The sequence below is a fragment of the Phalacrocorax carbo genome, chromosome 5, assembly GCF_963921805.1.
Source record: "Phalacrocorax carbo chromosome 5, bPhaCar2.1, whole genome shotgun sequence".
Classification (NCBI taxonomy): domain Eukaryota; kingdom Metazoa; phylum Chordata; class Aves; order Suliformes; family Phalacrocoracidae; genus Phalacrocorax; species Phalacrocorax carbo.
This window is the reverse complement of record NC_087517.1, coordinates 69817321-69844966: the sequence shown is the minus strand read 5'-3', so window position 1 is coordinate 69844966 and position 27646 is coordinate 69817321. Positions and strand designations below refer to the sequence as shown.

The window sequence follows — 27646 nt, the reverse complement described above, 5'->3', positions numbered from 1 at the left end:
TTTTTTATTATTATTCGGGGGGAGCCAGCACAGGCAAGGACGCTCCCCTCGCCTCCGAGAGAGCCCCTGCGGTGGGGATAACGCCGCTCGCCTCTGCCGCAGCACCCACTCGGGGATGTGGGTCGTGAGAGGAAGGGATGGGGGGGGGGGGCTGGATCACACACACACACTCTCCCCTTGTGGCGGTGGATTTTGGGGCTCAGCAGGGGTTTTACACCCCGCTTGGCTCTTGAGGGGGGGGTCTGCCCTCGCCGCGGGTACCTGCCCCGCTCACCACGGGTGGGGTGTGAGGCCACAGTCATTGCCGAGGTCCCCACGGGTGCCGGGTCGGGGTTTGTCCTAACGGGGGAGGTTAATTGGGAAGGAAGTGGCCTCTGGCTCCCGCACCCCGTGGGAGGGAGGTGTGGTGGGGGTCCGTGTGCGGGACCGGGCTCCCTCCCCATCCCCGCATGGCCGTGGCGGGCAGGGGGTGCGGGCAGCAGGACCTCGGGGGCAGCCCGTGGGACCAGAGCCACGGCAGCCGGTGCCACCGTTCCGAGTGGGTTCCGGTTCTGCTGCCACTGGGACCCGGAGCCCACCGGGACCCGATGGGCCACCACTCCTCCGTGCTCCCCCTCGTGTCCCCACCCGTGTCCCCCCGTGTCCCCCCGTGTCCCCGCCGCTCACCTGCCGCCACCCGGGGCCGTCCCGGCGGGGCGGCGGCGCTGCGGGTCCCCGCGCTCCCCTCCCGGAGCCGAACCGGGGCCGGTGTGTGTGTGTCGGGGGGAGTTGGGGGGGGGGGGGGTCCGGGACCCCGCGGGACCCCCTCTCTTTGCCAACCGAGCGGTATAAGGGGAGGGGGCTGGCCGTGCCGGAGGAGAAACGAAGCCAGCCTGCATGTCTGTCTGTCTGTCCGTCCCGCCACCCGCCTCGCACCGGCCGTCCCTCGCTGCCCGCCCGGCTCTGCTCCCTCCCAGCCCTCCACCCGCCCCTCCCCGCTTCCACCTCTCCCCTCCGGGGGGGGCGGAGGGGAGGGGGGGCAGGCTGGCACCCCCCCCCAACCCCCCCCCCCCCCGCCCCGGGGCGGCGAGAGGAGCCGCTCCGCCGCACCTCGCCCCGCTTCCCCCCCCCTCCCCTCCCCGGACCCCCCCCCCCCGCACCCCCCCATCCCCTCCCCGGGGACCGGGCTCTCGGCGTGCGGCGGCGGCGGCGGCTCTGCACGTCGGGAGGAGAAAGAGGCGAGAAGGCTCCGACCGGCAAATGGGAGCCGCGGTCCCGGGCCGGTGTGCGGGACCGCTGCCTGCCTGTCCGGGAACCCCCAACCACGCAGCCACCGGCCCGGCCCCGCGCGTGTCCCGCATGGAGCTGAGAGCAGGTAGGAGACATCCTCCCCCCCCCCATCCCTCTCCTCACCGGTCCCGCACCGACCCCGCACCGGTCCCGCACCGGTCCCGCCGCTGCCACTAACAAAAGCCGTGCGGGAGCCAGAGCTTTTTGGGGGAGGGAGGGGAGGAAAGGAAGGGGGTGTAAAGGGTGGGTGTCCCCCCCCCCCACCTCCTGCCCCACCAGCAGCACCCCGGGGACCCCCTTCCCTTCCCTCCCCGGCGCCGGGCAGAGGTCCGGGACCCCCGGGCTGGCGCCGGGGGGGGGGAAGAGGTTTGGGGTGGTGTGGGGTGGGGGGGGAGAAGGCCGGGAGAGAGGGAGGGAATGAATGGAGCCCGCTCTTGTGTACAATTGCATCAAATACATTCTTGAAAGCAACCTGGTTCTGCTTAACACTTGAATTTTGAAAAAAAAAAAGAGGCAAAGAAGGGAGGCAGCAGCTTGGAGAGGGTGTATGCGAGCTCGCGGGGCCGGGTTCTTTTTTTTTTTTAAAGTTTTTTTTTTTTTTTTTTATTCTTGCATTCCTGGACACCAATCAAAAGAGCAAATCAAGGGAGGTGGAAGGGGGAAAGGCGGCGAGCGAGGCAGCCGGAGCGTGGTGCGAACCGTGCACACACTCACACACCAAAAAAAAAAAAAAAAACCAAAAAAAAAACCCCCATCCACCCAACCCGGACAGCTTTTTTTATTTTTTTTCCACCTAACACCCAAGCAAACACAAACCAAAACAAATAGGGAGAAGGGAAAAAAAAAAAAAAGAACAAAAAAAAAACTAAAAAAGAAAAAAAAACCAGCCCCTGAGCGAGCGCAAGCGAGCAAGCGAGCCAGGGCAGAGGCGAGCAGGCGGGCTCGGCCAGCCGCTCGGGGCGCGGAGCAAGAGCCAAGCCCCTGCTTTGGGCTCTTCTGTGCCTTCCCCCCCCCCACCCCTGCGCCTTCCGTCCCCCCCCAGCCCCACCCCGCACCCCGACTATGCTAAATGTTGCTGGGGAGCTCTCAGGTAAGACCGAGCCGCCGGGTGCTGCCGGCCGGGGCCGGGGCGGGGGGCTGCCTGCGCTCTGCCTGCCATGGTTTTTCCTTTCCGAGCCACTGCTGATTTTAATTTGATGTGATTAAAACGTCTGTCTGGCTTTGGGATTGATTTAAGACTTTCCCCTCTCTGGGTCTTTTTTTTTTTTTTTTCCCTTTCTCTCGTTCCCTCTTTTCCATGCATGTTTGTGATTACCAGGGAGGGAACCGCCGCTGAGCACGGAGAATTAAACCCCAGGACTGACAGAGGGGAGGAAAATGAAAGTCACTGGGATTTGGGGGGCAGGAAGAGTTATTTTTCCTGCCTGGGGCTGGATTTCGGGGCTTGCCTCAAGACGCCTTTGCCGGAGCGGGCGAGATTCCTCTGGGAGACGGCAGCGGGATTTTGGGGTGCCAGGGAAATGTCGCTCTCTAGAGGGAACCGTCCCCAGGGCTCCAGCTGCGGCTGCGGGATGGTTTTGTTTCCCCCCAGCCCAAGCGGCTGCCTCGGGGATCCTGGGAGAGCCGGCGTGGTTGTGGGGCTGGCTGGCCCTGCAGTACGCTGGGATTGGGGGCTTCTCACTTGGAAAGGACGGGGAAAATGCTGGAAAACACCCTTAAAAGGTCAAACTGTGGGTGCCGCGAGGCTCCCCGGGCTCCCACCCGGTGGGACCGGGGCCGGAGCAGCACGAGGCCGGCGCTGGGTTTGGCTCCAGCTCCCGCGGTGCCGGCGTGACGCAGGACGGGCAAAGCGGGGCGAGCGTTGGGGAACCGGAAAAGCGAGGCCGGGATCCCGAGCGGCTCCATCGCCCTCCCCTCGCCCCTTCCTCTCCCTCTTCCCGCTTGCCGCCGGGGCTGGTGGACGTAACCAGGGAGCCGGTGGCACCACCGGACCTGGGGCCTGCAGTCAGCCGGTGCCGGGATGGGCAGGGAAGGGGATGCCGAGCCTGGCAGGGCGGGAGGAGCTGTGGGGCGAGATCCCAGCCACCCCAACCCTGCTCCCTGTTTTTGGGCATCCCTGGCCATCGGCGGCCCAGCTTTCGGCCCTGGCAGGGCTCGGGGACGCTCGGCAGCACCGGTGTCCCCGAGCCTATTTAGCAGGCTGCGCGAGGGCACGGTGGCGGCGCACATCTGGGCTGCATTAGGCGCAGCCCGCGAGCAGCCTCCGAAGGGAAATGCGGAGGGCTCTGCTTACAGGGCCGGGCTGGGGGAAGATTTATGCCCTGCTAAGTGGCACGGAGCTCCATAAATCACCCCCCACCCCAGCCCCGCTCCTACCTGTCCGGCCGCCGGGGCAGCCCCTGACCCCTTGTGCCACGGGGGGGGGGGGGTGGCACCCGGCTGCCCGGCACAGGGTACCCATGGTCCCTCGCCCGCCTGCCGAGCACCAGCACCCTGGCAGGCACGTGGGGATGCGCTCACCCCAGCACACTGGGACATCTGGGTGGCAGCAAGCCGCCGGTCCAGCAGTGCCATGGCCCCGGGTGGCACATGGCCCGTGGGTGACGGAGGTGTCCTGGGCTTGGCCAGGGTGCTGGGGACTGTGGGGCTGCCTCAGGCATCAGGGCACGGCTGTCCCCAGCCACGGACCCATGGCCAGGCAGCGTCCCTGGGGCATGGTGGTGGCTGCTGGGTGGGAGATGCCAGCGATGGCAGGGGTCCGGAGGTGCCAGGGGATGGAGAGGGATGTGCTGCGCAGGGCTCTGGAGTGCCACATGGGCTGGCACCGAGGGTCCTACGCTCCACTGAAGAGGGGACAGCCTGGCTCTGGCACTCGGCTCTGCTGTCCCACCAGTGAAACACCCGAGAGCAGTGCCAGGGTGGCTGGTGGTGGGCAGCCGGCGGTGCTGGGGGGGGCTGCGCGGCCCTGTGACCTGCACCGGGAGGGGTGGGAAGGCGGCCGGGGTGCCTTGCGTGGCTCATGGGCGCCAGCCGGTGCTGGCGGCGGTGGGTGCTGTGCCCGTGCCGGGCTGGCTGTGCGTGCGGGACGGCGGGGTCTGGTTGGGATTAGGGGCCTGCGCCCCCCTTGCCGGCGGGGGTGTTTCCATCGTGCCGCTGGCTGGAGCCGGATGGGAAATCCAGGCCCAGCTAATTACGGCCTCGCTGGAGTCTCCCGTGCGCGGCCGCATTTATAAACACACGGAGGAGACAGGATGTAAACACTCAGCGCTGCGAGTGCAGGCACGGCCGGGGTGGGGGGGGGGGGCGCAGGGCTGTGCCCCCCCACCCCACGCACCCACCCACTCCCCAGCCCCGCAGGCAGCCGGCACGGCAGCTTCGCTCGCTGGGAGCCGTGCAGGGACGAGGGGTCCGGTGGGGACATGGTGGGCACCAGGAGCTGCAGGCGGGGGCGAGGCAGGGTCTGCAGGCAGGGGCTGATGGGTTTTGGTGGCTCCTGGGGAGCTGGGAGAGGGGTGGGGTGGAGGTGTGGGCTGGGAGCAGGCAGGTGGTATCCCATGGGATGGGATGGGATGGGGACTCCACTGCAGTGGCATGGCTGCTGTTGGGGAGCAAGGACGCATGTGTCCTTCCCACCAGTGCTCGGGGACCCCTGACATCCAGGTGCAGGGCACATGGCGAGCATGAACAACCTCACGTCTCCACAGTGCCAGCTCCACAGAGCTGCTGCGGCGCCTCCCTGATGCTACAGCGTCACCTCCCCGGTCACAGCGGGGTTAAGTGCCAGCAGCCTGGGGACAACAGAGGTGTCTGTCCTTGTGCCTTTGAGCATCACCAAGACCCACAGGGTGGTGGGCAGAGGCTGGCCACCACCTTGGGCTGCGAAACCGCCCCGTGATGGTGCGCAGGGAAGGGTTAAGTGCTGCCGGTCGGGGTCGCGGGCAGCCCTAGCCGGGAAGGTGGCCGCTGCCTGTTGCCTGCTCCCTGCTGTGCTCACGGGCAGGGCTACTTTGTCCTCGATACCGTCTGTGTTCATGCCTGGCCACAGCGGGACCTCCCCGGCTGGGCTCTCACACGAGCGCCAGGGATGGGGCCGCTGGGTGGGATGGGGCTCTGCTCGCTGCTGGACACCGGCCCATCAGATACGGCAGCTCCCGCCGCGGTGCTGGGGGCCGGCTCAGCTCTGTGCGCTGCCCGGGGGCTCCGGTGTGAGGGTCCCCCCTTCCCGGCTGCCGCCCCCGCCCTGGGCGCCGCTTTGCACAAGGGTTTCGGGAAAACGGGCTCTGGGGCGGCTTGTGGTCACTCCTGACCTCGGCGGCTCTGCCCACAGCATGCCCGGGGAACAGCTCACCCGGCACTGTGGCTGCGCTCCCGCCTCGGCTGCTCGCCGGGAGGTCTGGCCAGCGCCGGCCGCCTGCGCCGCCGGGGGGGGGTGGGTGGCTTGCAGGAGGGCAGGGGTCTCACCGGCATGCCCATGGCTCCATGCGCATCCCACCAAAAGCGGGCGAGCAGCAACCCTGCCGCCACGTGTGCGAGGGATGCCTGTGGCACCACCGGTGTGTCCTGGCACCCACCCCAGCCCCTCAGCATCGGCAGCGCGGGTCCCCCAGGGTTGCCTGACGGAGCTGGGGGGGGTTGCCCAGTCCCATGCCCCCGGCCACCCTGGCTCCCCAGCTGCCCCCGGGGCCGAGCGGGTGACCCTGGGGCAGCCACGCCGTGAGCTGCTTACGTGGGCTGGGAGCATCCTGGCGGGGCTCCAGGGCCGGTTTTGAAACCCTCGGGCTCTTCCTCTCCGACGTCACCGGGATCCAGCTGTGCCGGCCCCGCGCCTCCCTCCTCCCCGCCGGGCCGTCGCCGCCGCCATTGTCTGTGCCGGTGCCCAGACATTTTCTGCCTGGCGCCGAGATGCTGCGACCGGTGTGGGCGAGGGAGAGCGGCTGCTCCGCAGGGCACCTGGCACGGCTGGGCCACCGCCACCACCGTGCGATGGCCGCCATCACCGCTGCGCCGCCGCCACCGCTGTGCCACGGCCACCGTCACTTCGGTGCCGCCGCTGCGTCATGGCGACCGTCGCGCCATCGCCACGGCCGTGCATCCCGCCACCTCCTGGCCTTCAGCCATGCACCACGGCCCATCCCCTTCCTCCCTCCTCCTCATCCTCGTGCTCCTCCACGCCGGCCACCTGTCCGGGAGCTGCCAGTGGCTCCATCCCCATCCCTTCCCTGCCCAGCCCCGGCCCTGCTGCGCCCCCCAGCCCGGCTCCCCCGGCTGTGTTTGCTTTGGCTGCGTCAGGGCCAGGGCTGGTGTAAATCCCGCGCTGGAAACTCGAGCCGGCGGCGGGCGAGGGTCCGGCCAGCCCAGCGGTGCCGGGGCTTGGCCAAAGCAAACACCCAGGGGTGGGTGAGTCACCGTGGCGGGGCCCCCCCCCCCCCGCCGCCCGTCCCACGCACGCCTGCACGCACGCAAGGCAGGAGAGCGGCACGCTCCACGCGCCGGGATGCACCGGCGTGCCGGGGCCTGGCCGCGGGCAAGCGGCTGCACGTGCCCGCCGCGGGGCACGGCTGCATGGCGAGGCGCCAGCGGAGAAAAGCCCACGGTGTGCGTGTGCCGTGTGTCACGCACCTTCGCGGTGTCACGCGGGTGTGCTGCGTCACCGGCGTGCACAGCGTGTCGCACGCTCGCACGGTGTGTCGTGCGTGCCTGGTGCGTTGCACCACGTGCGTGGCGTGGCGTGCACGCGTGGTGTGGCGTGCATCGACACGCTTGCGTGGTGTATCCCACGCGTGCGCGGCGTGTCACACACCTGCGTGGTACATGACACTCCTGCACGGTGTACGGCCCACCTATACGGTGTACCACGTACCTGCACGGTGCGTCGCTCACCTGCACAGCGTGTCGCACACTGTGTTGCACACCAGCGCGGCGTCACACGCCTGCGAGGTCCATCGGACGCACGCGTGGCCTTTCGCGTGCCTGTGTGATGCACTGCACAACTGCACAGTGTTTCACGCCTGCAGGGTGTTGTTACCAGCATGAGCCATGTGTTGCACGCCCACGGGGCGTAGCGCTGGTGTGAGTGGCGTGTTGCGCACCCACGCGCTGCATCACCGGCGCGAGCGGTGTGTTGCACACCCACAGGCGAGCTGCACACCCTCGTGCAGCTGGGAGTCAGGCGTCTCCCTGCCACGGGGGCTGGCAGGCGCAGGGGCAGCCGGGTACCCGCTGCGGCAGGGCTGGCACAGCCGGAGCCGGGGTGTCCCCGAGGACCCTCGTGCGTCACCAGCGCTTGGCTGCTCCCGGGTTTCCAAACCTCCCGGCGGCTCATGACGGGGAGCAGTGACGCGCGAGGGCACCACGGGGCTCCCACCCGTCTCGCCTCCCCGGGGGGCCGCCGCCGGGGCTGCCCACGCCGGGAGCCCCGCCGAGCCGTGATGAGCCGTGCTGGCGGTGGGTCCTCTGGCGGAGTCGTTGCCGGGAAGCCCAGCTCCGGCGTGCTGAGAGGTGCCAGTTGGCTGGGAGCATCCTGGCCGCGGGCCGTGACCTTTGCAGAACCGCCGGTTAACGAGGCTGGAGCTTCTAAGGCCGCCCTGACGTCAGGGGCGATGACGGGGACCCGGCCGGCGGTTTCCGGCAGCCTCAGCAAAGGTCACCCCACGCCCCGGCCACCCCTCGGGGTCCCTGACCCCGGCCCCCTCCCCCCCCATTCCCCAGAGGCCCCTTGGTGGGGGTGGCTGGGGGTCCCTGCTGGGGCAGGGGCTGCCGGCAGCTCCGCGGGATGCCCACCCCGCTCCGGCATTGATGGTGGGTGAGTTGCCGTGCCCAAATATAACCAGGCCGTGCCGTCCCGGCGGGAGCGCCGCGAGCCGCGCTCGCTCCAGACCATATAAAGGATTGTTGCTGCAGCCCGGGGGCGGGAGCGCACGGAGGGGAGCCCGGGCTCGGTGGTGCTGGAGGGGTCAGTGCGGGAAGGCAGGGGTCCCCGGTGCACCGGCTGTGCCGGCACCATCGCTCCGGGCTCCCGGTACTGCCCTGGCCTGAGCTGCCCTGTGCCGGGGCGGGTGCGCTGTTGCAGGTGTGGGTGCCCCTACGCAGAGCCTTTCCGTGCCTCAGTTTCCCCACTTGCAGGCGGGTCGCCCCGAAGGACGGAGCAGCCTGTGGTGCCGGGGGTCCCACTCACGGCTGGGTTGTCCCTGTCACCCCACGCCCAGGGGTGGGAGGAGGGCGGGGGGAGGGGGTGTGTGTCCCCACACACCTTGTGCCCCCTCCCTGAGGTGCCGTGTCCCCGCAGGAGACTCTTGGGGGATCTTCACCTTCCTGTGCGCCGCGCTCTGCAACCTGCCGGCGCTGCCCGCCCTGAACTGCACGGAGGAGCTGGGTGCCGGACAGTCCATCCAGAAGACCTACGACCTGACCCGCTACCTGGAGCACCAGCTCCGCACCCTCGCCGGCACCTACGTGAGTAGGGGCTCACCCGCACCGTACCCCTGCCTGCCCCCCTGCCCTGCCCCACGGCACCAGGAGGGTTGCCCTGTCCATCTTCCCCACGCCTGTATCCCCTGGGCGATGCCCCAGCCCGTTGGGGCTCCCCGGAATGGGTACACCCCACTAGTGTCCTTGTGCCCACCTGCCACTGCACCCCACCCCCCCCGTGGGGGGTTCCCCTTGTCATCCATGGACGTGGGGTGGGCAATGTGGGGCAGTGCCACATGGGGAGGGGCTGCCCTGATGCCACCAGCCAGAGACCCCCTTGCCTGCGCACAGCGTGGCCAGGGCAGCAGCAGGGAGCGGGTGCGCACACGAGTGGGAGTGCGCCTGCGTGCACGTGGGTGGGTGCACACCTGCATGCCTGCACATACGTGTGAGCACTGCAGCGCCTGCACGCCTGCACGCCTGCACGCGCACGTGTGCTTGTGCATCGGTGCGCCTGCGTGTACGCGCATGCGTACACAAGGTGCCTGCACACCTTGGTGCGTGTGCATCAGCGCGCCTGCACACACACGTGTGCTCGTGCGTCAGTGTGGCTGCACGCACGCGTGACAGCACCTCCACGCCTGCGTTGGAGTGCATGTGCGCCTGCACACGTGTGTGCGTGTGCATTGGTGTGCCTGCACCTACGCGTGGGCTTGTGCTTCGGTGTGCCCGCGCATACGTGTGCATCTGTGTGCCCGCACATACATGCATGCGTGTGAGTCACTGCTCCTACGCACGCCTGCATGCCTGCACACGCATGTGCCTGTGCACACACAAGGCCCAGCCTCGCCGAGCCTCCCTGCCCGTGACTCCCCGGACACGCGTGTGCCGTAGCACGCCCTGTAGTTGCAGGTGACGTGTTTGCCATCACATGCTCTTGCCCGGCGCCAGCGGTGCCGGTGCTGCCCGCCCTCCCCGGGGGCTGTGGGTCTTCCCAGCCGTCCGCACCCGCGCCGGGGGCCAAGGAAATGTCTCATCGGCGGAGGGCAGGGCGGCTCCCAGGCCCCTGCCCTCGGCCCAGGGTGCAGGCAGGGGTGCAGGCATCGGCCTCTCCCTGCCCGCCGGCAGCACCGCCTCACACGGAGGTTCCCCGTCTCTGCCCTGACGTGCCCCCCCACCCCGGTGCTGCCGGCTCAGCCCCAGCGGTGCCGGCACGTGGCGTGACGAGGGGTTGGGTGCAGGGCGTGGGGGGCTTGACCCCACTGATGGGTGCCTCCAGGTCTGCTGTGGAGCTGTGGGGATGCGGAGGCTGGGGGTGCGATGGGGAGAGGGATGTGGAGGGTGGGGGAGGTGGTGGTGTGGGAGACAGGGACACCTGGGACATGGTGGGCATGTCCAGCTAGGGGATGTGGGCAGGGGGACATGGTGGGCATCGAGAGCGGGCACATGAAAGGGAAGGGGATGTGGTGGGCATGTCTGGGGGACACTGAGACCTGGGATGGGGGGACACGGAGCCTGGGGAGCGTAGCAGGCAGGGGACATGGAGACCTGGGACGTGATGAGAAGGGGGACATGATGAGCAGGGGTACCTGGTGTGCACTGGGACACAGAGACCTGGGATGGGGGTGACATGGAGACTGGGGACATTGGGGGGCACTGGGACCTGGGAGACATGAAGAGTGGGGACCTGATGGGAAGTGGGATGTGATGGGCAAGGGGACATGGAGTCCTGGGACGAGGGGGACATGGCGACTGGGGACATGGTGGGCACGGAAACTTGGGATGTAGCAGGGAGACACAGAGACCGGGGACGAGGGGAACAGTCCCTACCCTGACCCCATCCTCAGCGTCCCTCGTGGCACCCCTGTGATGCCTGACAGCCCCCCTCCCCCACCTCCACCTTGCAGCTGAACTACCTGGGTCCCCCCTTCAATGAGCCCGACTTCAACCCGCCGCGGCTGGCGCGCGCCGAACGGGTGCCCAGCGCCACGGTGGACTTGGACCTGTGGCGGGGGTTGACCGACAATGCCCGCCTCGCCGCCAACTACCGTGCCTACAGCCGTCTGCTCTGCTACCTGCGGGCGCTGGACGGGCAGGCGGGCACCGCCGAGCTGCGCCATCGCCTCGGCCACTTCTGCTCCAGCCTACAAGGTTTGGTGCTCAGCATCGCCGGCGTCATGTCCTCCCTGGGTTACCCGCTGCCCGTCGGCCCCGCCGGGCCCCCTGCGCCCCCCGGCACCCCTGTCGCCCCTAATGACTTCCTCAAGAAGATGGATGATTTCTGGCTGCTGAAGGAGCTGCAGACCTGGCTGTGGCGCTCGGCCAAGGACTTCAACCGCCTCAAGAAGAAGGTGCCGCCCGCCGTGGTCACGCTGCGCTTGGAGGCAAGGGGCTTCTAGGCCCCCTCGCCGATGCCCCCTCCCCCCCCACCTTGCTAGGATGGGGATGGGGCTTCTCACCCCGACGGGCCACCACATGCCCCCACCGCCACCTCGCTGTGCCTTGTGGGATGGAGCCTCCAACCCAAAGTGCCACCAAAGCTACCCATGACCCGTCTCCATCACCAGTGTGCCTTGAAAGATGGGGCTTCTGACCCCAAAGTGCCACCACAGCCACCCCACAGCCCCACCATCACCACACTGTGCCTTAAGGGATGGGGTCCTGTCCCCAAGTGCCACCAAAGCCACCCCACAGCCCCACCATCATCATAGTGCCTTAATGGACAGGGGTCCTGACCCCAAAGTGCCACCAAAGCCACCCATGTCCCCCCTCCATCACCAGTGTGCCTTCAGAAATGGGGGTCCTGACCCCCAAGGTGCCACCAGAGCCACCTCGTGTCCCCACCGTCTGTGCCTCGAGGAAGGAGCCAGTGCCACTGCGGTGTCCCCACCCCACCAGTGTGCCCTGGCCTCGGGACAGTCCCCACACCTGTGGGGCTGGGGAGGGCAGCATCCCCCCACCTCCACTGCAGCAATAAGCCCCACCCCCAGGGGCTCCAGAGTGGGTGCAAGCCCCGCCCACCCCTGAAAGGACCAATCCCCCAGAGCATAGGAATAAGCCCTGCCCCATCCAGCTGCAAGCCCCGCCCCAGGAGCAATAGGCTCCACCCCCTCCCCGGACGGCAATAAGCCCCGCTCACCAGCCTGTGCAGCAAGCCCCGCCTCCTTCCCACAACAGGCTCCGCCCCGTCACCCAAGCCCCACCTCTCCCATGGTTACCTAGCAACTCACAGCCCCTCCTCCCCCGGGAGGGCGGGGCTCTGGGGCATGGTGGGCGGGGCTGGAGGCGGGGCCCCAGGGCCGCTGTCCCGGTGCGTCTATGAGTGTTTATTTATTGGAGATGTTATTTATTGGGGTATTTATTGCAGAAGATCTATTCTTGTATGAACGAATAAAAGCCTTTCTCCAGCACCCCCGCCCCGCCCGCGCCACACGGCGGGGGGCCCAAGGAGCCAGTGGTACCATCAGTAGGGGCCAGAGTGAACGGGTAGCTGCGCCAGACTCTGAGCTCAGTGTGGCTCAGCCCCCGGCTGCGGGCATTTCCCCCAAAGCCCCACGTGGCGCTGAGCAGCGGGACATGGGATGGCAACACGGGCACCGGGCGCAGCCCTGGTGGCACCCTGCAGTGGGCCAGGGTGGAGCGACGGGGTGGGGGGACCCACGCGTGCCTCCCTGCCGGCTGGGTTGGGGGAGCTGCTGCACCCAGGGTGGGCTTGGGGACACACTGTATCATCTGGGGATGTGCTCGGGGACCCCCATGTCACGTGGAGCTGTGCTCGGGGACCCCCATGCCACCCAGGGATGTGCTTGGGGACCCCTCACATCACCCATGGATGTGACCCCTGTACCACCACGTCTGGAAGGCCCTGGGGTCCCTGGGCTGCCTGGGGGGAATGGGGATCTGAGTGTGACCTGCCCCTGGCCCGGTGGTGTGTGGGGTGCTACCAGGGTGGGAGGCACCCAGAGCAGCACCTCTGGTTGCGGGGTGGGATGCAGAGGGGTCTCCAGGGCACATCAGGATCAGCATGGCCCCCTGGCGTGGGGCAGGCGGCGACACTGAGGATCCCAGTGGCCGTGGGGCACTGGTGGCTGTGGGGCAGGGTGTTCTGGCTGAACACCCATCCCCAGGAGGCCGCAGGGTGGCCAGGGCTGGCCCCATGCCCGGCAGGATGGACCCTGCCCGCTGCCCCCGTACAGGGCTGCCCCCCCCCGGGCAGGGGGCACTTGCCAGCCCGTGACAGCCACTGGTGGCCTTGGGACCCACCGGTGTCACCGCCTGCCCCACAGAAGCAGGGATCTGCTGGTGCTACCACCTGCCCCACAGGCTCCAGACACCCACCCCACGGCCACCCGGGACCCACAGCCCCAGGACTGCTGCGAGGTGAGTGCTGGAGGGGCTGGGGACTACCCGGGGCTGGGTCTGGGTACGGGGTCCCCACCCGGGGTTCCTGGCCCACTGTTATTGTAGGGTGTCTCAGCAGAACCATGCTGATCCTGACGTGCCCGGCCCAGCTGCAGCGCCTGGAGGAGGCCCTGAGGAGGAGCCTGCCCCTTGCCCTGCCGGTGACGGAGACCCCGCTGTCACCCCTGCCCCGTGCCATGATGGGGACCCCTCTGTCACCCCTGCCAGTGATGGGGACCCCACTGTCACCCCTGCCCCGTGCCATGATGGGGACCCCTCTGTCACCCCTGCCAGTGATGGGGACCCCACTGTCACCCCTGCCCCGTGCCATGATGGGGACCCCTCTGTCACCCCTGCCAGTGACAGGCACCCCACTGTCACCCCCGTCTCTTGCCCCCGGTGATGGGCACCCCGGTGCCACCCCCTTACTCTCACCCCCTCAGTGACAGGGAACCCAGTATCACCCTGTCCCCGCGCTCCCCAGGGGTCCCAAGTCCATGCCCTGCTCCTGGGCATCACCCAACCGCCAATCCCAGCCCAGGTGGACTCTGCCCCAGCCAATCCCCTTCCAGACCTCTATGACCCAGCCAATCTCAACCCAGACACGGTGCAATAGAGCCAATCCCATGCTTCCTACTTGCCCCCCCCACTTGTGGGCAGCCTGGCCTTAGGCACCGCCCCCTCTGCCTTCACCCCACCGAGCCCTATGGGGCCTGGGCACCATATTTGGTGAGGGCAGATTGCTGTGGCGTGCACCCGGGATGTGCCGCCTCGGCCCCCAGTGGCCCCCCAAACCCCCTTACCCCATCTCTGACCCCTTTGCCTGCAGGTCCTCGGGGCCGTGATGAACATAAACCGGGGGAACCCAGGGGAGTTCGAGGTCGTGGTGGACTCGTGGCCCCACTTTGGCGCTGTGCTGGCACGGCCCAGCAGAGAGGTGGCCGGCGGGGATGTGGGTTGTGGGGTGGGGGTGGGGGGCGCTGGGTGGGCACGGTGCCCTGGTACGTGCTGGGTGGGCTCAGGGCACTCATGGGTGCCCCGCAGATGCCGGTGGATGATTTCTACACAAACAGGAATGCGGCTTTCTACCGGGACGTGGGCGCCTACCGGGCACTGCTAGAGACCCCCGGCTGCCTGCGCTGGGACACCGCCTTCCACATCTTTGGTGGCCTGGGAACTGGGGGGTCCTGGGGGGCAATGGGAAGGCACTGGGGAGCACTGGGGGCAGGGAGCATGCATGCTGTGGATGGAAATGACGGGTGCTGGGCAGCACTGGGGAGTACCAGGAGCGTGGGATGCTGGGGAGAGCCATTGGTGATAAGGGAGCAAGGAACTGGAGGCACTGGGAAGTACTGGTGGAAGGAATTGGGGGTGCTGGGGGGCACTGGGGAGCATTGGAGGGGGCATGACTTGGTGTGCTGGGGGGGCATTGGGGGGACACTGGGGGTAGGGGTTTGATGGGTGCTGTCACTGGGGTGCATTGTGGTTGGACTTGGGGTGCTGGGGGCCGGGATTGGGGTGCTGGGGGGCACTGGGTGTGGGAATTAGGGTGGTGGGCACATTGGGTGCAGGGATTGGGGTGCTGGGGGATACTGGGGGCAGGGATTGGGGTGCTGGGGAGCACTGAGCACAACAATTGGGGTGCTGGGGATAGATACTGGGGTTGTGGGGAGCCCCTGGGGACACTGGGGAGAACACAGCCCATGTGCTGGGGTCAGAAAGAGGGGGACTGGAAGCAAGGAATGGGGGTGCTGGGGGAGCAGGGCCCCCTGATGCCACCATCCCCAGGGCTGCAGGAGGGGGTGGCCACGGTGTCACAGGCCATTGCGGGGGTCAAGGGCATCGAGCTGGAGGTCTCCGAGTACTACACCTACTTGCACCCCAACCCCAGCACCCTGCCTGAGCCCCGGTGAGCACCCCCCTGCTCTCTGGTGCCAGCGCTGGCAGCCCCTGCCAGCCCCCCTCCCCGCTGACGGCCGACCCTCGCCGCAGGCTGGACCCCGACGTGCGGGTGGGCTCGCTGAGCCCAGCGCACGTAGATCTACTGAACGAGACATGGGCGTACGGCGGCAACAATCGCAGCCGGCGGTACTTGGCGGAGCTGCTGGGTCGTTTCCCCAACGTCTGCCTGCAGGACAGGGCTGGGCAGCCTCTCTGCTGGGTCCTGACCGATGCCTTCGGGACGGGGACCCACAGCTACACCCTGCCGGCTCACCGCCGGCACGGCCACATGCGAGCGGTGCTGGCCCTCGCCGCTCGCCGGGCGCAGGCCCGTGGTTTTCCCACCTTCGGGCACACGGCCACGGGGAACCGGCCCATGCAGCGGTTGCAGGAAGAGCTGGGACACCGGCAAGTGCCGGAGCTCTGCCGCTTCGTCCTGCACAACCCCGGCCTGGGCAGGGACTGACCCTGACCCCCTCGGCCCCCCGCCCCGGCGCGGGGAAGTCCCTGTGCTGTTGGGGCCACAAAGATAAAATAAAATGAAACCAAAGAGGAGTGTGGACTCTCTGATAGCTGTTATAGGGTTGTTATCTACCTCCAGCACCAGTTTTCTTGCACCTGGCTTGGCATCAACCGTTACAGCCGTGACCCGGCTTGGTGTCACCGCTGAGGGACGCAGCTGTGTCCCCCAGGGAGTCACCCTGTCCCTCTGTGCCTGGACATGCACCACGGCCCTGCCCTGAGCTATTCTCAGCCTCCCCGGGGAGGGGTGAAAAACCTCAGGCAAATCTCCACTGGTGGCATCTGCCACGTGTGTGTGTGTGTGTCACCCCGGGGATGGTGTCACCACAGCTGGGACACACACACACACCCACCATAGCGTTGTGGGTCACTGGCTGTGCTTTTTGGGGACACACACACACACAGAGCCAGAGCGTTGTGCGGTGCAGAGGGTGCCGGCTGCGTGGCGTGAGTCCGGTCGAGTCACGAATTATGGGGGTGATGGGGACCACCGGGGGGGTGTGTGTGACAGCTCCTGGGGGTAACTGGGACAGCCGGGAGGGGTGACAGCGCCGGGGTCACCGGGATGGGGGTGGCAGCGGCCGGGCCCCCTCAGCCCGGCCCCGCCCGGCCCCAGCGCTTCCGCCCGGCGAGCGGCAGGGGCGGGGCGAGCGGGCGGACGCCCAGTTCCCGGTAACCGCGGGAGGAGTGGGGCCGCCGCCGCCGCCGCCCCAAGCCGTTCCCTCCCGCAGAGCCATGGAGCAGCCCCGGCGCATCACCGATTCCTTCCCGCGGCGGCGGCGGCGGCAAGCGGGGCGAATCCCGGGCAGGGACAAGGGCAAGGTCAAGAGCTGGCCACGACCCCGGCCCCGGGACCCCCCGCCCGCCGAGGAGACCCCGCCGCCCCCACCGGACCCGGCCCTCCTGGAGATGCTGCGGCGCTTTGACCTCGCTTGGGAGTACGGGCCCTGCACCGGTGAGAGCCCCCGGTACCCCTCTTGGTACCCCTCTGGTACCCGCCCTGTACCCCCCCGGTGTCCTTCCGGTACTCCTCGGTACCACCCCGGTGCCCCCCGGTCCCGCTGACCCGGGTCCCCCCGCAGGTATCACCCGCCTGCAGCGGTGGGAGCGGGCGCAGGCGTTGGGGCTGAGCCCCCCAAGCCCCGTACGCGACGCCCTCCTGGAGCACCAGGACAACCCCGATGTCACCTACAGGTGGGTGTAGGGACAAGGCGGGGGGGTACACAGGTGCCCCCCCCACTCTGTTGGTGCAACCCACCACCAACAACCAGGGTTGGGGGAACACCGGGCACACCCTGACCTACCCTGCTCTGCCCCACAGCCTCTGGCACAAGTATGCCCTCTGAGCCGCTGCGCCCCACGCCGGAGGGAGGAGATGCAGGGGGGCCTCTGCTCACTGTCCCCCCCAGGCCTGTCCGCAGCCATGCCGCAGCCTGGGAACACTGGGCAGATTAAAGGCTGGTGTGAGTGAAGTTGGGGGGCTGCCGCCTGTTGTCTGTGGGGTACCCAGGGTGGGGGGTGAAGCCCCTCGGTGCTGCTGCTGCTCGTGGCTGCGCAGTAGCTCTTGGAGAGCAGCTTTGCGGGTAGGGGGCAGAAGGCAGGGTTCATGGGGGCAGTGTTAGCAGAGCCGGTGGCTGGGGCTGACACTACCCAGGGCAGGGATCTCCAGGCTGCCTGGGCTCCCAGCGGGCAGACAGACAGACAGCTTCAGGGACCATGGCAGGGGTTGTGGCTGTAGAAGATGGTAGTGGCCATGTCCGAGAGCCTTTCCAGGTCGTGCAGGGAGTTGAGCTCCATGAGGCAGCTGCCTTCTGCCTTACCGCTGGGTCACCAGACCCTGCCGGGTACCGACCACCCCCTGCCTGGCACAGAAAGGGTGAGGGTGGCTGCGGAGTCCAGATCCAGAAGCCGGTGCTGCCACAATTCCCAGTAATACCAATGGGACTGGCCAAGCTGGGAGAGGGGAGCCCTTTGGACAATAAGCACAGCTGTAGACACAGCGCTGGTACCTGAGAGGGTAATGCTGCTGCTTGTCCTATGTCTTCTGCACCTGGAGAAAAATCAAAGAGGAGCCATGACGTGAGTTGCTGCCCGTCCAGGTGACCACAAAGCTGGCACGGAGTGGGCAGTGCTGCCTTCCCCTTCCCTGACCAGGGCTGCCCATACCCCAGGGGTAACACGTGAGGGAGGGAAGGGGCGGTGGTGGCCAGCAGCGCTGGAGAACCAGGGACAAAGCTGTCTCCAGGCTGGCTGGAGCATGCCTGGTGGGGTTGGTTTGGGGGTGTGTGTGTATTGGGACTGTGGGTGGGGGTGAGAGGGGGACAGCAGGGGATTCCAGGTGTCCCTGTGCCCACGTGTGCCCTCACCTGAGTGCACAAGCACATCCTCCACCTGTGGTACTCGTGGGTGACGGCCGGGTTGTGGCACTTCCAGTACTTGCCCTCCATCGTTCCTGCCTGCAGCACAGGGACACACATCACCACGAGTGTCCGGTGGGCACCGCCACCCGCCCACGACACTGCTGTGGATCACAAGCCCTGAGAGGTGCTCCCTTGTCCCACGGTGTGACATGCCACAGCACCCCACGGTTTGGGGGCAGGATTGGGGGGTTGAAAGGGCTCACCTCTGGACTGCAGTGCTCCCTCCTGCCTGTCCCCGGCCTCCAGCAGCTACGTGAAGTTGCAGGCGGGATTCCTTCTCTTTTCTGCATCTGTGGGGGGAAGGGAAGAGGGCTGAATTCACTGCTCTCCTCTCCCATGCCTGCACCATGCCACCCTGGCAGGCACCAAGGCACCCCAGGCCTCTGGAGAAACGGGGTGGGTGGGCACTAGCAAAGCCACCCATTTCTAGGTAACTGCACCGGGAGTCCCATATAAAGCTGAGATTAGCTAGGTAGTAACAGCAAAAACATCGAATTTGGGGAGGGATGAGAGAAAACTGGGATCCATGGAGAAAAAGTAATTAGGAGCAGGCTGTTTGGGTGGAGAAAGGAAGGTGTAAAGGTAGCAAAAATGGCCCAGAAATGGGAAAAAATGGAGAATAAGGTATAAAATCAGGTAAAGGTCAGTACAGGGAGGATCTTTTGATATTAGGGGTGCAGATGATTGCAGGTTGTGGTGCCGCTGACCTGCAGAGCCAGGTCTGGCATGCGTGGCCCCCCCATGGCCACTGGCACTTCAATGGGACCTTCCTCCCAGGCGGTGGGGATAGAAGGGTGACAGAGCTGTCATTCAACAGCAGTCCAGTGGGATTCATCAGATTAAGAGCTGTAATTAGTAGCTTTGCTGTGTGCAGAATCATTTAATCATAAATTAATATGGGATGTGTTTGTTAATTATTTAGGTTTTGATTACTTAATTTATTAGCTCACTAGACATTTGTTGCTTAATCAATAAAATGAATCAGTTGTATCCCAAGGCTGCAATCGAGCGGTGGAGAGCCAGACCTGGCAGTAACCCAGGCCGAGTCCCAGACTGGGGGGCAGGTGGAATGGGCTGGGGGGCCCACCCGCGGCACTGGGCCCACCCGCACCACAGGTACCCTCCAGCTCACGTCGTTCAGCCGGATCTTGTCCTGATGTAGGAGCTTCAGGCCCTTGAATGCTTTCCACTTGCGAGGGGACAGCATGATTTGGGAACAGGACGGAGGCGTTTAGAGTGTGGACTCCCATGCCCAGCCGGGCCCTGGGGCCAGGAGGAGAGAGGCAGCTGGTGGAGGGGTCCTCCAAGTGGGGGTGGTGTGTGTCTTCAGACTTCACCCCGCTTTCTCTACCCCAAGCCGCTGGGTCCAGCTTCGTGCCACGATCCCGTAGCACCCGGTGGCTGCTAACACCACGGCCAAGTCCCTCTGCCCTTGGGCATGTGCCAGCGAGAGGGCCTGCAGAGGGGGCACTGATGATGCCCTCCTGGCAGCAACTGTCACAAAATCTGCCAGGACAGAGTGTGCTGGACCCAGGTTCACAGTGGGGAGAATGGAGGGAGGTTTCCAGGCTGCTTGGGGTGGCGGAGTGAGGGGAGAGGGAGATGGTAAAACCCACCCAAAGGCGTGTGGGTGTTGATTGGGAAGACCCCAAGCCATGGCAAAGTGAGGAAAGGCTTCAAGAAGAAACAGGGTCTGTGTTACCTCCACAAACACTGGCAGGGTGCCCTGCACAGCCCACGGCAGCACTGTGGCCCCTCACTCCATCCAATGGTCCATATCGCCCGTCTGTCCTGAGCCACAGAATCACAGAATCCCAGACTGGCAGGGCCCTCTGGAGATCATCCTGTCCAAGCTCTCCTGCTTGAGCAGGCACCCCCAGAGCAGGGGCACAGGGCCGCGTCCAGGCGGGGGGTGAATGTCTCCAGGGAAGGGACCCCACAGCCTCCCTGGGCAGCCTGTGCCCCTGCTCTGGCACCCGCACAGGGAAGGGGTTTGTCCTCATGTTCAGGTGGAACCTCCCGTGTTCCAGCTTGTGCCCGTGGCCCCTTGGCCTGGCGTTGGGCACCACTGAAAAGAGTCCAGCCCCATCCTCCTGACACCCACCCTTCAGATATTTATAAGCATTGATGAGATCCCCCTCAGCCTTCTCTTCTCCAGGCTGAACAACCTCAGGTCTCCCAGCCTTTCCTCACACGGGAGATGCTCCAGCCCCTCAACATCTCTGTGGCGTGTTGCCCCGCCATGGGATGGCATCTGATGAGGCTGGCGGCACTGCCCCCAGACCCCGGGGCCCGGTTGCTGCCACGGCCGGCTCCTTGGCTGCGAATGATGCAGCCGTAGGTCGCTGTCCCTGCCCGGGTCTGCCCCGCTCCACTGCTCCTCCTCCGCCGCCCCCCCGCGCCCCCCAGCCCCGGCCTAGGCCGCTGGCGCCGAGGTAGGCCCGGTTCCCATAGCAACCAGGCAAAGAGCCCTCAATTACGCATGCGCAAACATCCGCCCACCGCGTAAAGCACGCCGGGGGCTGTAGTTCCCGCCTCCGCCCCATGGCGCATGCGCACCACCCCGCCCCCGCCGCCCCGCCGCACAAGATGGCGGCTGAGCGTCGTGCTGGTACGCGGGTTCAGGACGGGCAGCGGGGCGCCAGTACCCCCGCCCCGGGCCGCCCCGGGTCCTGGAGGCCACGGAGCTTCCCCTTCCCGCACACAGGGGGCAGAAGTTACCCAGCTCCCCCTGCCCGCTCATAGGGTGGGGTGGCCCTGTAGCCCATGTGTTCACTCTGGTCCCTACTGATGGCCAGGGCCTTGCAGGAGGCCCCACGCATGTCCCCACTGCCCCGGGGCAGGACCCACGCCACGGGAAGGTGTTTACACTCTTTATTGGCAGTGCTGGTGCAGTGAGAGGTGGCAGTGGGGCCTGTGCATGTGTGGGGGGGGTGAGGCAGGGCCACCTCTGCCCCCCAAAGTGCAGGTGGGGGGGGCGTGTCCGATCGTTGGCCAGGCCTCCAGTGGGCCTAGGCCCTGCCCCTTCCCATGGTGGCAGGGGGTGCTCTGCCCCATCCCCCCCTGCCTGGGTTAGGGGGCAGGGGGCGGGGAGGAGGGGTGATGGGGGGCAGGGTCAGCACAGGGGGTGGGGTCAGAGGCAAGGGTAGGGCAGGAGGTGTGGTCACTACAGGTGGCTGGTAGGGCATGGTCGTCCGCGGGGGTGTGGTCAGGGGCGGGGCCACCATCCAGGCTGGCCTGACGCACCACACGGCGGGGCCGGGAGGAGGGCCGTGCCCCAGGGGGGGCACCTTCCGGCACCCCTGTGAACACCTGTGGGGGGGGACACAGGTGTGGAGGAGGGCTCAGCCAGCACCACAGCCCCCTAGGATCTCCCTGACCTCCTCCACCCCTGCCCAACACTTACCTCCTCGGCAAGGGGCTCCCCTGGCAGCTCGGGGGGCTCGGGGGGCTCCAGCTGGCTGATGCTCCGCATGACGGCACAGAGGGAGATGCGGGGGCGCCGCGAGGCCCCCAGGAGCCCCATCCCAGCCGCCTCCTCAGGGGTCTGCGGGGCAGGGACTGGGGACAGGCCACCCTCATCTCCCGGTGCAGCCTCTGGGCCCTCCTTGTGCTGGGGCGCCTGCTCCGCCGCCTTGGGCTCCCACAGGCTGCTGTGCCGGCTGCCACACACCTGCCATCAGTGGCTGGCCCCGCCCTGCCATGCCCCACATGTAGAGCCACGCCCTTTCCGAATCAGGGTGGGGCTCCCACAGGCCCCACCTCCACAGCCATAGCATCAAAGGCTGTGGCGCCTGGCTCCACCAAAGCCCACCCTGCCCATCAGGGTGTGGCCATAGAAGCTCCACCCACCCTGCACAAGAGGGGCATGACCTCATCGTGCTCCACCCACACACGAGGGGTGTGGCCATTGGAGGCCCCACCCAGACAAGAGGTTGGGTGTGGCACGCCCCACCCAAGAGATCATTGTCAAAGCAGACCCTGCCCTGCCCAAGGGGGTGTGGTCACACGAGGCCCCACCCACCCCACCCACAGGGTGTGTCCCACCCCGCCCCTTGCCCCGCCCACCTGGCGTGCAGGATGCCCTGGTAGAAGTCGAGCTGGCGCATGAAGCCGGGGTTGGGCAGGACGCCGGGGCGGCAGTGCCGGACGTGCCGCAGCGCCCGCTCCAGGGGCCACCCGAACTCCTTCATGGCGTAGGCCAGCACCGTGGCCGCCGAGCGGCTCAGCCCCATGCGGCAGTGCACCAGCGCCCGGCCCCCGCTGGCCCTGCGGCACCCACCGCGCTGCCACCCAGCTCCTGGGGCTCCCCAGGCGTCCCCAGCCACCCGCTGTCCCCAGGGAACCTGCACCCCAGGGCTCCCCGGTCCCCAGTGCTACCAGTGTCCCCAGTGCCTCAGCGTCCCAGGGCTCCCCATGTCCCCAGGGTTCCCCATGTCCCCAAGGACCCCACGCCCCAGGGCTTCCCATGTCCCCACTGTCCCCAAGGACCCCACATCACAGGGCTCCCCACGTCCCCAGGGCTCCCTGTGTCCCCAAGGATCCCGTCCCCAGGGCTCCCCACGTCCCCAGGGCTCCCCGTGTCCCCAAGGATCCCGTCCCCAGGGCTCCTCACGTCCCCAGCACCCCGATGCCCCCCCCAGCACCCGATGATCACTTGATGACCCTCAGTTGTCAAGATGCATCCCCATTCCCCCCTGCCTCCCCAGCTACCCGCACCCATGTCCCCATCCTGCGCCTGGCTCCCGCCCCTGCCCCTCCGTGCCCCCATACCCTGGGCCCCCCTTGTGTGCCCCCGATGGCCCCCGCTGTGCCCCGGGGCTGTCCTGGCCCCACTGACCGGACACGGGAGAGGAAGAGGAAGGTGTCATTCCAATGGGGCAGGAGCTGGGCCGTCTCCTCATCGTATACCCGCACGTTCATGTAGGTGAACAGCGCCGGGAAGAAGTTGTCGATCTCCCGTGCCACGTTCAGGATGTGGGTGACCCTGCGTTGCCGCGGGCAGGGGGTACGGCACAGCCGGCACGCAGGGTTGGGGCTCTGCCCGTGCTCTATGGGGTGCCCCACGCTCACCCGCTGCTGGCCCCATCACACCACCGTGCCCACCCTGCCAGTGCCCCACAGTGCCCACGTCCACCCCACTGCGGTGCCACAGCCCTGCTGCACCCACCTGGCCGAGCGTCCCATGATGACCCCATGCCCACCCTGCTGGGTGCCCTACAAAGGCTCCATGCCCACCCCACCGGGTGTCCCACGATGACCCCATGCCTGCCCCATCAGTGTCCCGTGATAACCCCATACCCACCCCACCGGGCCATCTCACGGTGACCTCGTGCCTGCGCCACTGTGACACCCCAGGATGGCCCTGTGACACCCCAGATGACCCCACATCACTCCACACTCACCGGTTCTGCTGCAGCTCCTCCAGGTTGGCCGCGTTCCACTCAGAGCCCTGCGTGGTGACAGCGGTGAGGGGTGGGGACAGCCCCGCCCACCCCGCCCACCCCGCCACCCACCAGGTAGAGGTGTGGGAAGACGCGGGAGGGACGGTCCATCTGCGCCAGCACCAGCAGCATCTCGTTGTCAATGAAGTCCTTGTGCTGGGCCAGGCTGTGCCCCGTGCGCCGCTCCAGCTCCTCCCGCACCTGGGCACCGCCGCGGGGTGAGGGAGGTCCCGGTGCCTGCCCGCCCCTGCCCACGAGCCGGGCGCTCGGCCCACCCGCAGCCCCTGCCTGGTGGCACCCACCTCCTTGGAGGTGACGCTCTCCAGGTCAGCGCTGGCCATCACGTCCCGCAGCAGCACCCGCACCGCCTGCTCCGACAGCTCCGGTGCCGCCGGCCTGGCATCCGCGTCGCCGTGTCACTGGCACCGCCCACCTGCCCTGCCCGGGCTCTGCCCTGCCCAGGCCCCGCCTTCCTGCTCACAAGCTCCTCCCCCACACAAGCCCTGCCTCCCCATGCCCTTCCCCAAATTGGAAGCTCCACCCCTTAACCAGATAATCCCCGCCCCTCCATTAGCCACACCCTGAATGCAGACCCCACCCCTCAGTGCAAGCCCCACCCTCACAGCCCCACCCAAACGCCCCTCCCCTTTACCACAGGCCCCGCCCCCTGCCCCACCCTGAGGCTCCCACAGCCCAGGAGCAGTGCTGATTGGCCAGCAGGCTGCGGGGTGGGGCGGGGGGGTGGGGCATACCGGAGGGGCGAGGGCGAGGAGGGGCGCACGGACTCGAGGTCAGCCATGGCAAGCCACTCGTTGAGGCAGCTCTGCTCCGAGGTCAGCGCCGCCCCGTAGCCGCGGGCCCAGGCCAGCGCCGGGCCCCCGGGGATGTGCCCGCCGCGGGACGCCTCCTCGCAGGCGCGGTGCAGCTCCTGCAGCACGGCCCTGCCACACACCACCTGCCACGGCCGCAGCGGCCCAGCACCGCCCGCGCGTCCTCCCCGCCGCCACCATGGCCAGGGCACCCCTAGGCACCCGGTGTCACCCCATCCCCACCCCCGGTTTGGGTCCCCGCAGCATGTGGGTGCAACCTCCCCTCTCCCATGTGGGAACAGCTGGGTGGCCCGTGGCCGTGCCCAAACCCTCCCCACACCCCCCAGTTCCCATGACTGTGCCCGTGGTGGTGCCCGTATGTCTGTGTCCTGGCTGTGGCCAGTGTGGTGCCCGCACCTCTCGTGCCCACAGCAGTGCCCACATCCCCTGCGCCTGTGCCCACGGCACCACCCACATCCCCCATGCCCACGGTAGCACCCACATCCCCTGTGTCCACAGTGGCACCCACATCCCCCATGCCCACATCAGTGCCCACTTCCCCCGTGTCTGTCCCCACGGTGGTACCCGTGTCCCCTGTGCCCACATCCCACATGCTTGCGCCCATGGTGGTACCCACAGCCCCCGTGCCCACAGCAGTGCCCACACCCCCTGTGCCCGTGCCCACAGTGGTGCTCACGTCCCCGCTGACACACCCAGGACTCGCTCACCACATGGTCTGCACGGAGATGGGCTTGAAGATGCGGGTCTGTCCCCCAGATGTCACGCTGAACCCCCTGGGCACCGCAGGGAGACACATGGATCAGGGTGGGCACTTCAGCCCCGTCCCTCCCCACAGGCTCCACCTAATTGTGTGAGCCCCACCCTTATAAGCCCCTCCCCTTCCAGAAGCCCTGCCTACCCCTTACCCATCGCCATCCAGGAAGACCTGGGTGTCACTCCAGAGGGGCAGCACCATGCCCAGGGTGCAGCAGGTGGCCCTGGGACAGGCAGAGGTCAGGGGGTGCAGCCACCACCCCCAATACCCCCCTCCTTCACCCCACTCACCCCTCGTGGGCAAAGTCCACGCCCAGCAGCGCCGTCTGCCCCTCGGCTCCCGCCTCCTCAGGCCGCACCACCAGCAGGTACCGCACCCGCTGCGGCCGCGCCGACTCCAGCCGCACTGCCTGGGGGTGGGTGGGGGGCCATGAGAGATGCCCCCTGCACCCCCAGGGGCAGCACGGTGGGATCTGCTCCCCAGTGTCCCCAGTGCCCAGGGAGGAGTATCAAGCACACTGTATCCCATTCCCATCCCGTCCCCATCCCGCCCTGTCCCCATCCTGTCCCCATCCCAACCTATCCCATTCCCATCCCCATCCTGTCCCCAGCCCTGTCCCCAGCCCCATCCTGTCCCATCCCATCCCTTCCCCATCCAAATCCCATTCCCATATCCATCCTGTCCCCATCCCTGTCCCCATCCCCATCCTGTCCCATCCCCATCCCATTCCACTTCTCTTGTTGTCCCTGTCTCACCTCCATCCTGTCACTGTCCCCATCCCTGTCCCTGCCACCATCCCCATCCCATCCCTGTCCCTGCTGCTATCCCATCCCATCCCATCCCATCCCATCCCATCCCATCCCATCCCATCCCATCCCATCCCATCCCATCCCATCCCTGTCCCTGCTGCCATCCCGTCCCTGTCCCTGGGGGTGGCCGTGCCCTACCAGCCGGATGGCATCCTGGGGACGCAGCAGCTGCATCATGAGTTGCAGGTGCTGCTCCTGCCGCCCTGGGGCCTGGCCGGGGGGTGCAGCTGGGGGGGGCTCGGCCACCAGTGGCTCCTCTGCGGGCAGCAGCAGGGCGGCCCCCTTGACCATGACGAAGCTCTGCCTGGGGGGCAGGAGGGCCCTGAGTGGGATGTGGGGCCCAGCCCGCAGCAGGACCCAGCCCTCGTGGCTGGGGTCCCCCAAGAGGGCTCCCTCGAGGGGGGAGAACGTGGGGGGCTGGGGCACCACAGGGGATGGAGACGCTCCTCAGGGTGCAGCTGTGTCCCGTCCCCACCCCGGTGACCCGTGTCCCCCATCCCGTGGCTTCGGAGCCCCTTCTCACCGCCGCTGCAGCCGGCTGCGCCTGGGCGCATCTTCCTCCTGCAAAGCATGGGGAGGTGGGGGGCAGTGCCCCCAGGGGAGCATGACCCCGGGGTTCGGACCATGCCCGGGGGGCCCAGCAAGCACCCCCAGCACATCCTGCCTGGGCACGTGGGCCAGGGACACCCTGCCAACCCCACCACCCCCACCCCAGCAGCATGGGGCATTGACAGGGCCCCGTGGGGGAGTGAGGGTGCCCTGGGAGGGTTCCCACTGGGGAGGGAGATCCCTGGGGGTCTGCCCTGGGATGCCAGTGGGTGCTGTCCCCATGCCCCCCCATCCCCCCTCCCGGCTGGGTGCTGCCCAGGGGGGAAGTGCCCACAGGGAGGCCCTGGGCTGTGCACCCCGATAAGGCCCAGTGGTTACTGGAGGCGGGGGGGGGGCGGGGCGGGGCTGGGGAGGCACTGGGAGCCACTGGACCAGCGAAAGCACTGGGACCACTGGTGAGAGTGGGAGCAACTGGTCACAACCGCCCTCCCCCGTCCCCTCCCCAACTAAGGGCAACCCCCAGCCGGGAGCAGAGGAGACCCCAACGTGTGCCAGGGGCAACTGGGCTCCCAGTGGGAGGTTACTGGGAGTCCCCCGGGACAGCCACGCTTCCTAACCGGAGCGCCCGGGCGAGCCGGGAGCGCCCGCCCGCCCCCGCCCCCGCCTCCGGTCCCCTGGGGGTGCCCGGGGGGTCCCGGGACGGCCCTAAGGAACGGCCGCCACCGGGGTGTCCCGAGCCGGCCGCGGTCCCGTCCCCATCCCGCACTCACCGCGGGGCCCCCGGCGGAGCCCGCCGCCCGCCGCACGGTGACCAGCGCCATGCCCCGCCGCACCGCCCGCCCCCCCTCCGCGCCCGCCCCGCACCAGGAAGCGCCGCCGCCGCCGCTGCCCCGCCCGGGCACGGGTACGGGTACGGCCCGGCCCCGGGGCACGCCACGGCCCGGCCCGGCTTGCAGCGGGACGCGACCCCCCCCCCCCACTCCGGCACCACCGGCCTGGGAGCCCCCGGACCCCCCACCCCGGGAGCACCCCCAGGACCCCTCCCCGGGACCCTCCCCCCCGAACCCCCCCCCCCCCCGGCAGCACTCTCCGGGACCCCCCAGGAGGCCCCCCCCCCCCCCCCAAAGTCCCCAGCTCCTGGGACCCGCCCCCCCCTCCCCGGAGCCCCTCGCCCCGGCACTGATCCGGGTCCCTCGGCCGTGTCCCCGCAGGTGCCACCCCACCCCGACCCCCCACCACTGTGCCCACCAACCCTCACCCCCACCCCGGGAGCGGGGCACCGCAGCCCAGCCCAGCCCCC

At 67.9% G+C, this 27646-nt stretch overlaps 4 protein-coding genes across 7 annotated transcripts; 3 read left to right on the top strand and 1 right to left on the bottom strand.

Annotated features, from left to right (window-relative positions):
• The first annotated feature begins 1156 nt into the window (after nt 1-1156).
• CLCF1 (cardiotrophin like cytokine factor 1) lies at nt 1157-12131 on the top strand. Its single transcript, XM_064452952.1, has 3 exons — nt 1157-1354; nt 8555-8721; nt 10584-12131. The coding sequence occupies exons 1-3, from the start codon at nt 1240-1242 to the stop codon at nt 11073-11075; spliced, it is 774 nt and encodes a 257-aa protein (XP_064309022.1). The 5' UTR covers nt 1157-1239; the 3' UTR covers nt 11076-12131.
• Nucleotides 12132-12915: 784 nt separating this feature from the next.
• On the top strand, nt 12916-15590 carry LOC135313536 (glycine N-acyltransferase-like protein 3). Of its 4 annotated transcripts, none has more exons than XM_064452951.1 (6): nt 12916-13056; nt 13157-13238; nt 13907-14014; nt 14151-14242; nt 14969-14986; nt 15070-15590. In XM_064452951.1, exons 2-6 carry the CDS (start codon nt 13161-13163, stop codon nt 15482-15484), a joined length of 711 nt encoding a protein of 236 aa, XP_064309021.1. In that variant the 5' UTR covers nt 12916-13056; nt 13157-13160; the 3' UTR covers nt 15485-15590. The 4 variants fall into 4 exon arrangements, with proteins under 4 accessions (XP_064309021.1, XP_064309017.1, XP_064309020.1 ...); XM_064452947.1 differs by having other exon boundaries at nt 14122-14242; nt 14866-14986; nt 15070-15588; XM_064452950.1 differs by having other exon boundaries at nt 13154-13238; nt 14122-14242; nt 14866-14986; nt 15070-15588.
• A 576-nt stretch (nt 15591-16166) lies between these two features.
• POLD4 (DNA polymerase delta 4, accessory subunit) lies at nt 16167-17012 on the top strand. The gene is made up of 3 exons (XM_064452953.1): nt 16167-16495; nt 16623-16734; nt 16862-17012. The coding sequence occupies exons 1-3, from the start codon at nt 16276-16278 to the stop codon at nt 16884-16886; spliced, it is 357 nt and encodes a 118-aa protein (XP_064309023.1). The 5' UTR covers nt 16167-16275; the 3' UTR covers nt 16887-17012.
• Nucleotides 17013-20819: 3807 nt separating this feature from the next.
• On the bottom strand, nt 20820-27189 carry SSH3 (slingshot protein phosphatase 3). The gene is made up of 14 exons (XM_064452946.1): nt 27117-27189; nt 26321-26358; nt 25936-26101; nt 25279-25397; nt 25140-25211; nt 24942-25007; nt 24157-24345; nt 23707-23800; nt 23477-23605; nt 23366-23412; nt 22801-22947; nt 22029-22229; nt 21367-21622; nt 20820-21272 (listed from the first exon to the last, which is right to left on the bottom strand). The coding sequence occupies exons 1-14, from the start codon at nt 27165-27167 to the stop codon at nt 21033-21035; spliced, it is 1815 nt and encodes a 604-aa protein (XP_064309016.1). The 5' UTR covers nt 27168-27189; the 3' UTR covers nt 20820-21032.
• Between the last annotated feature and the right edge of the window lie 457 nt (nt 27190-27646).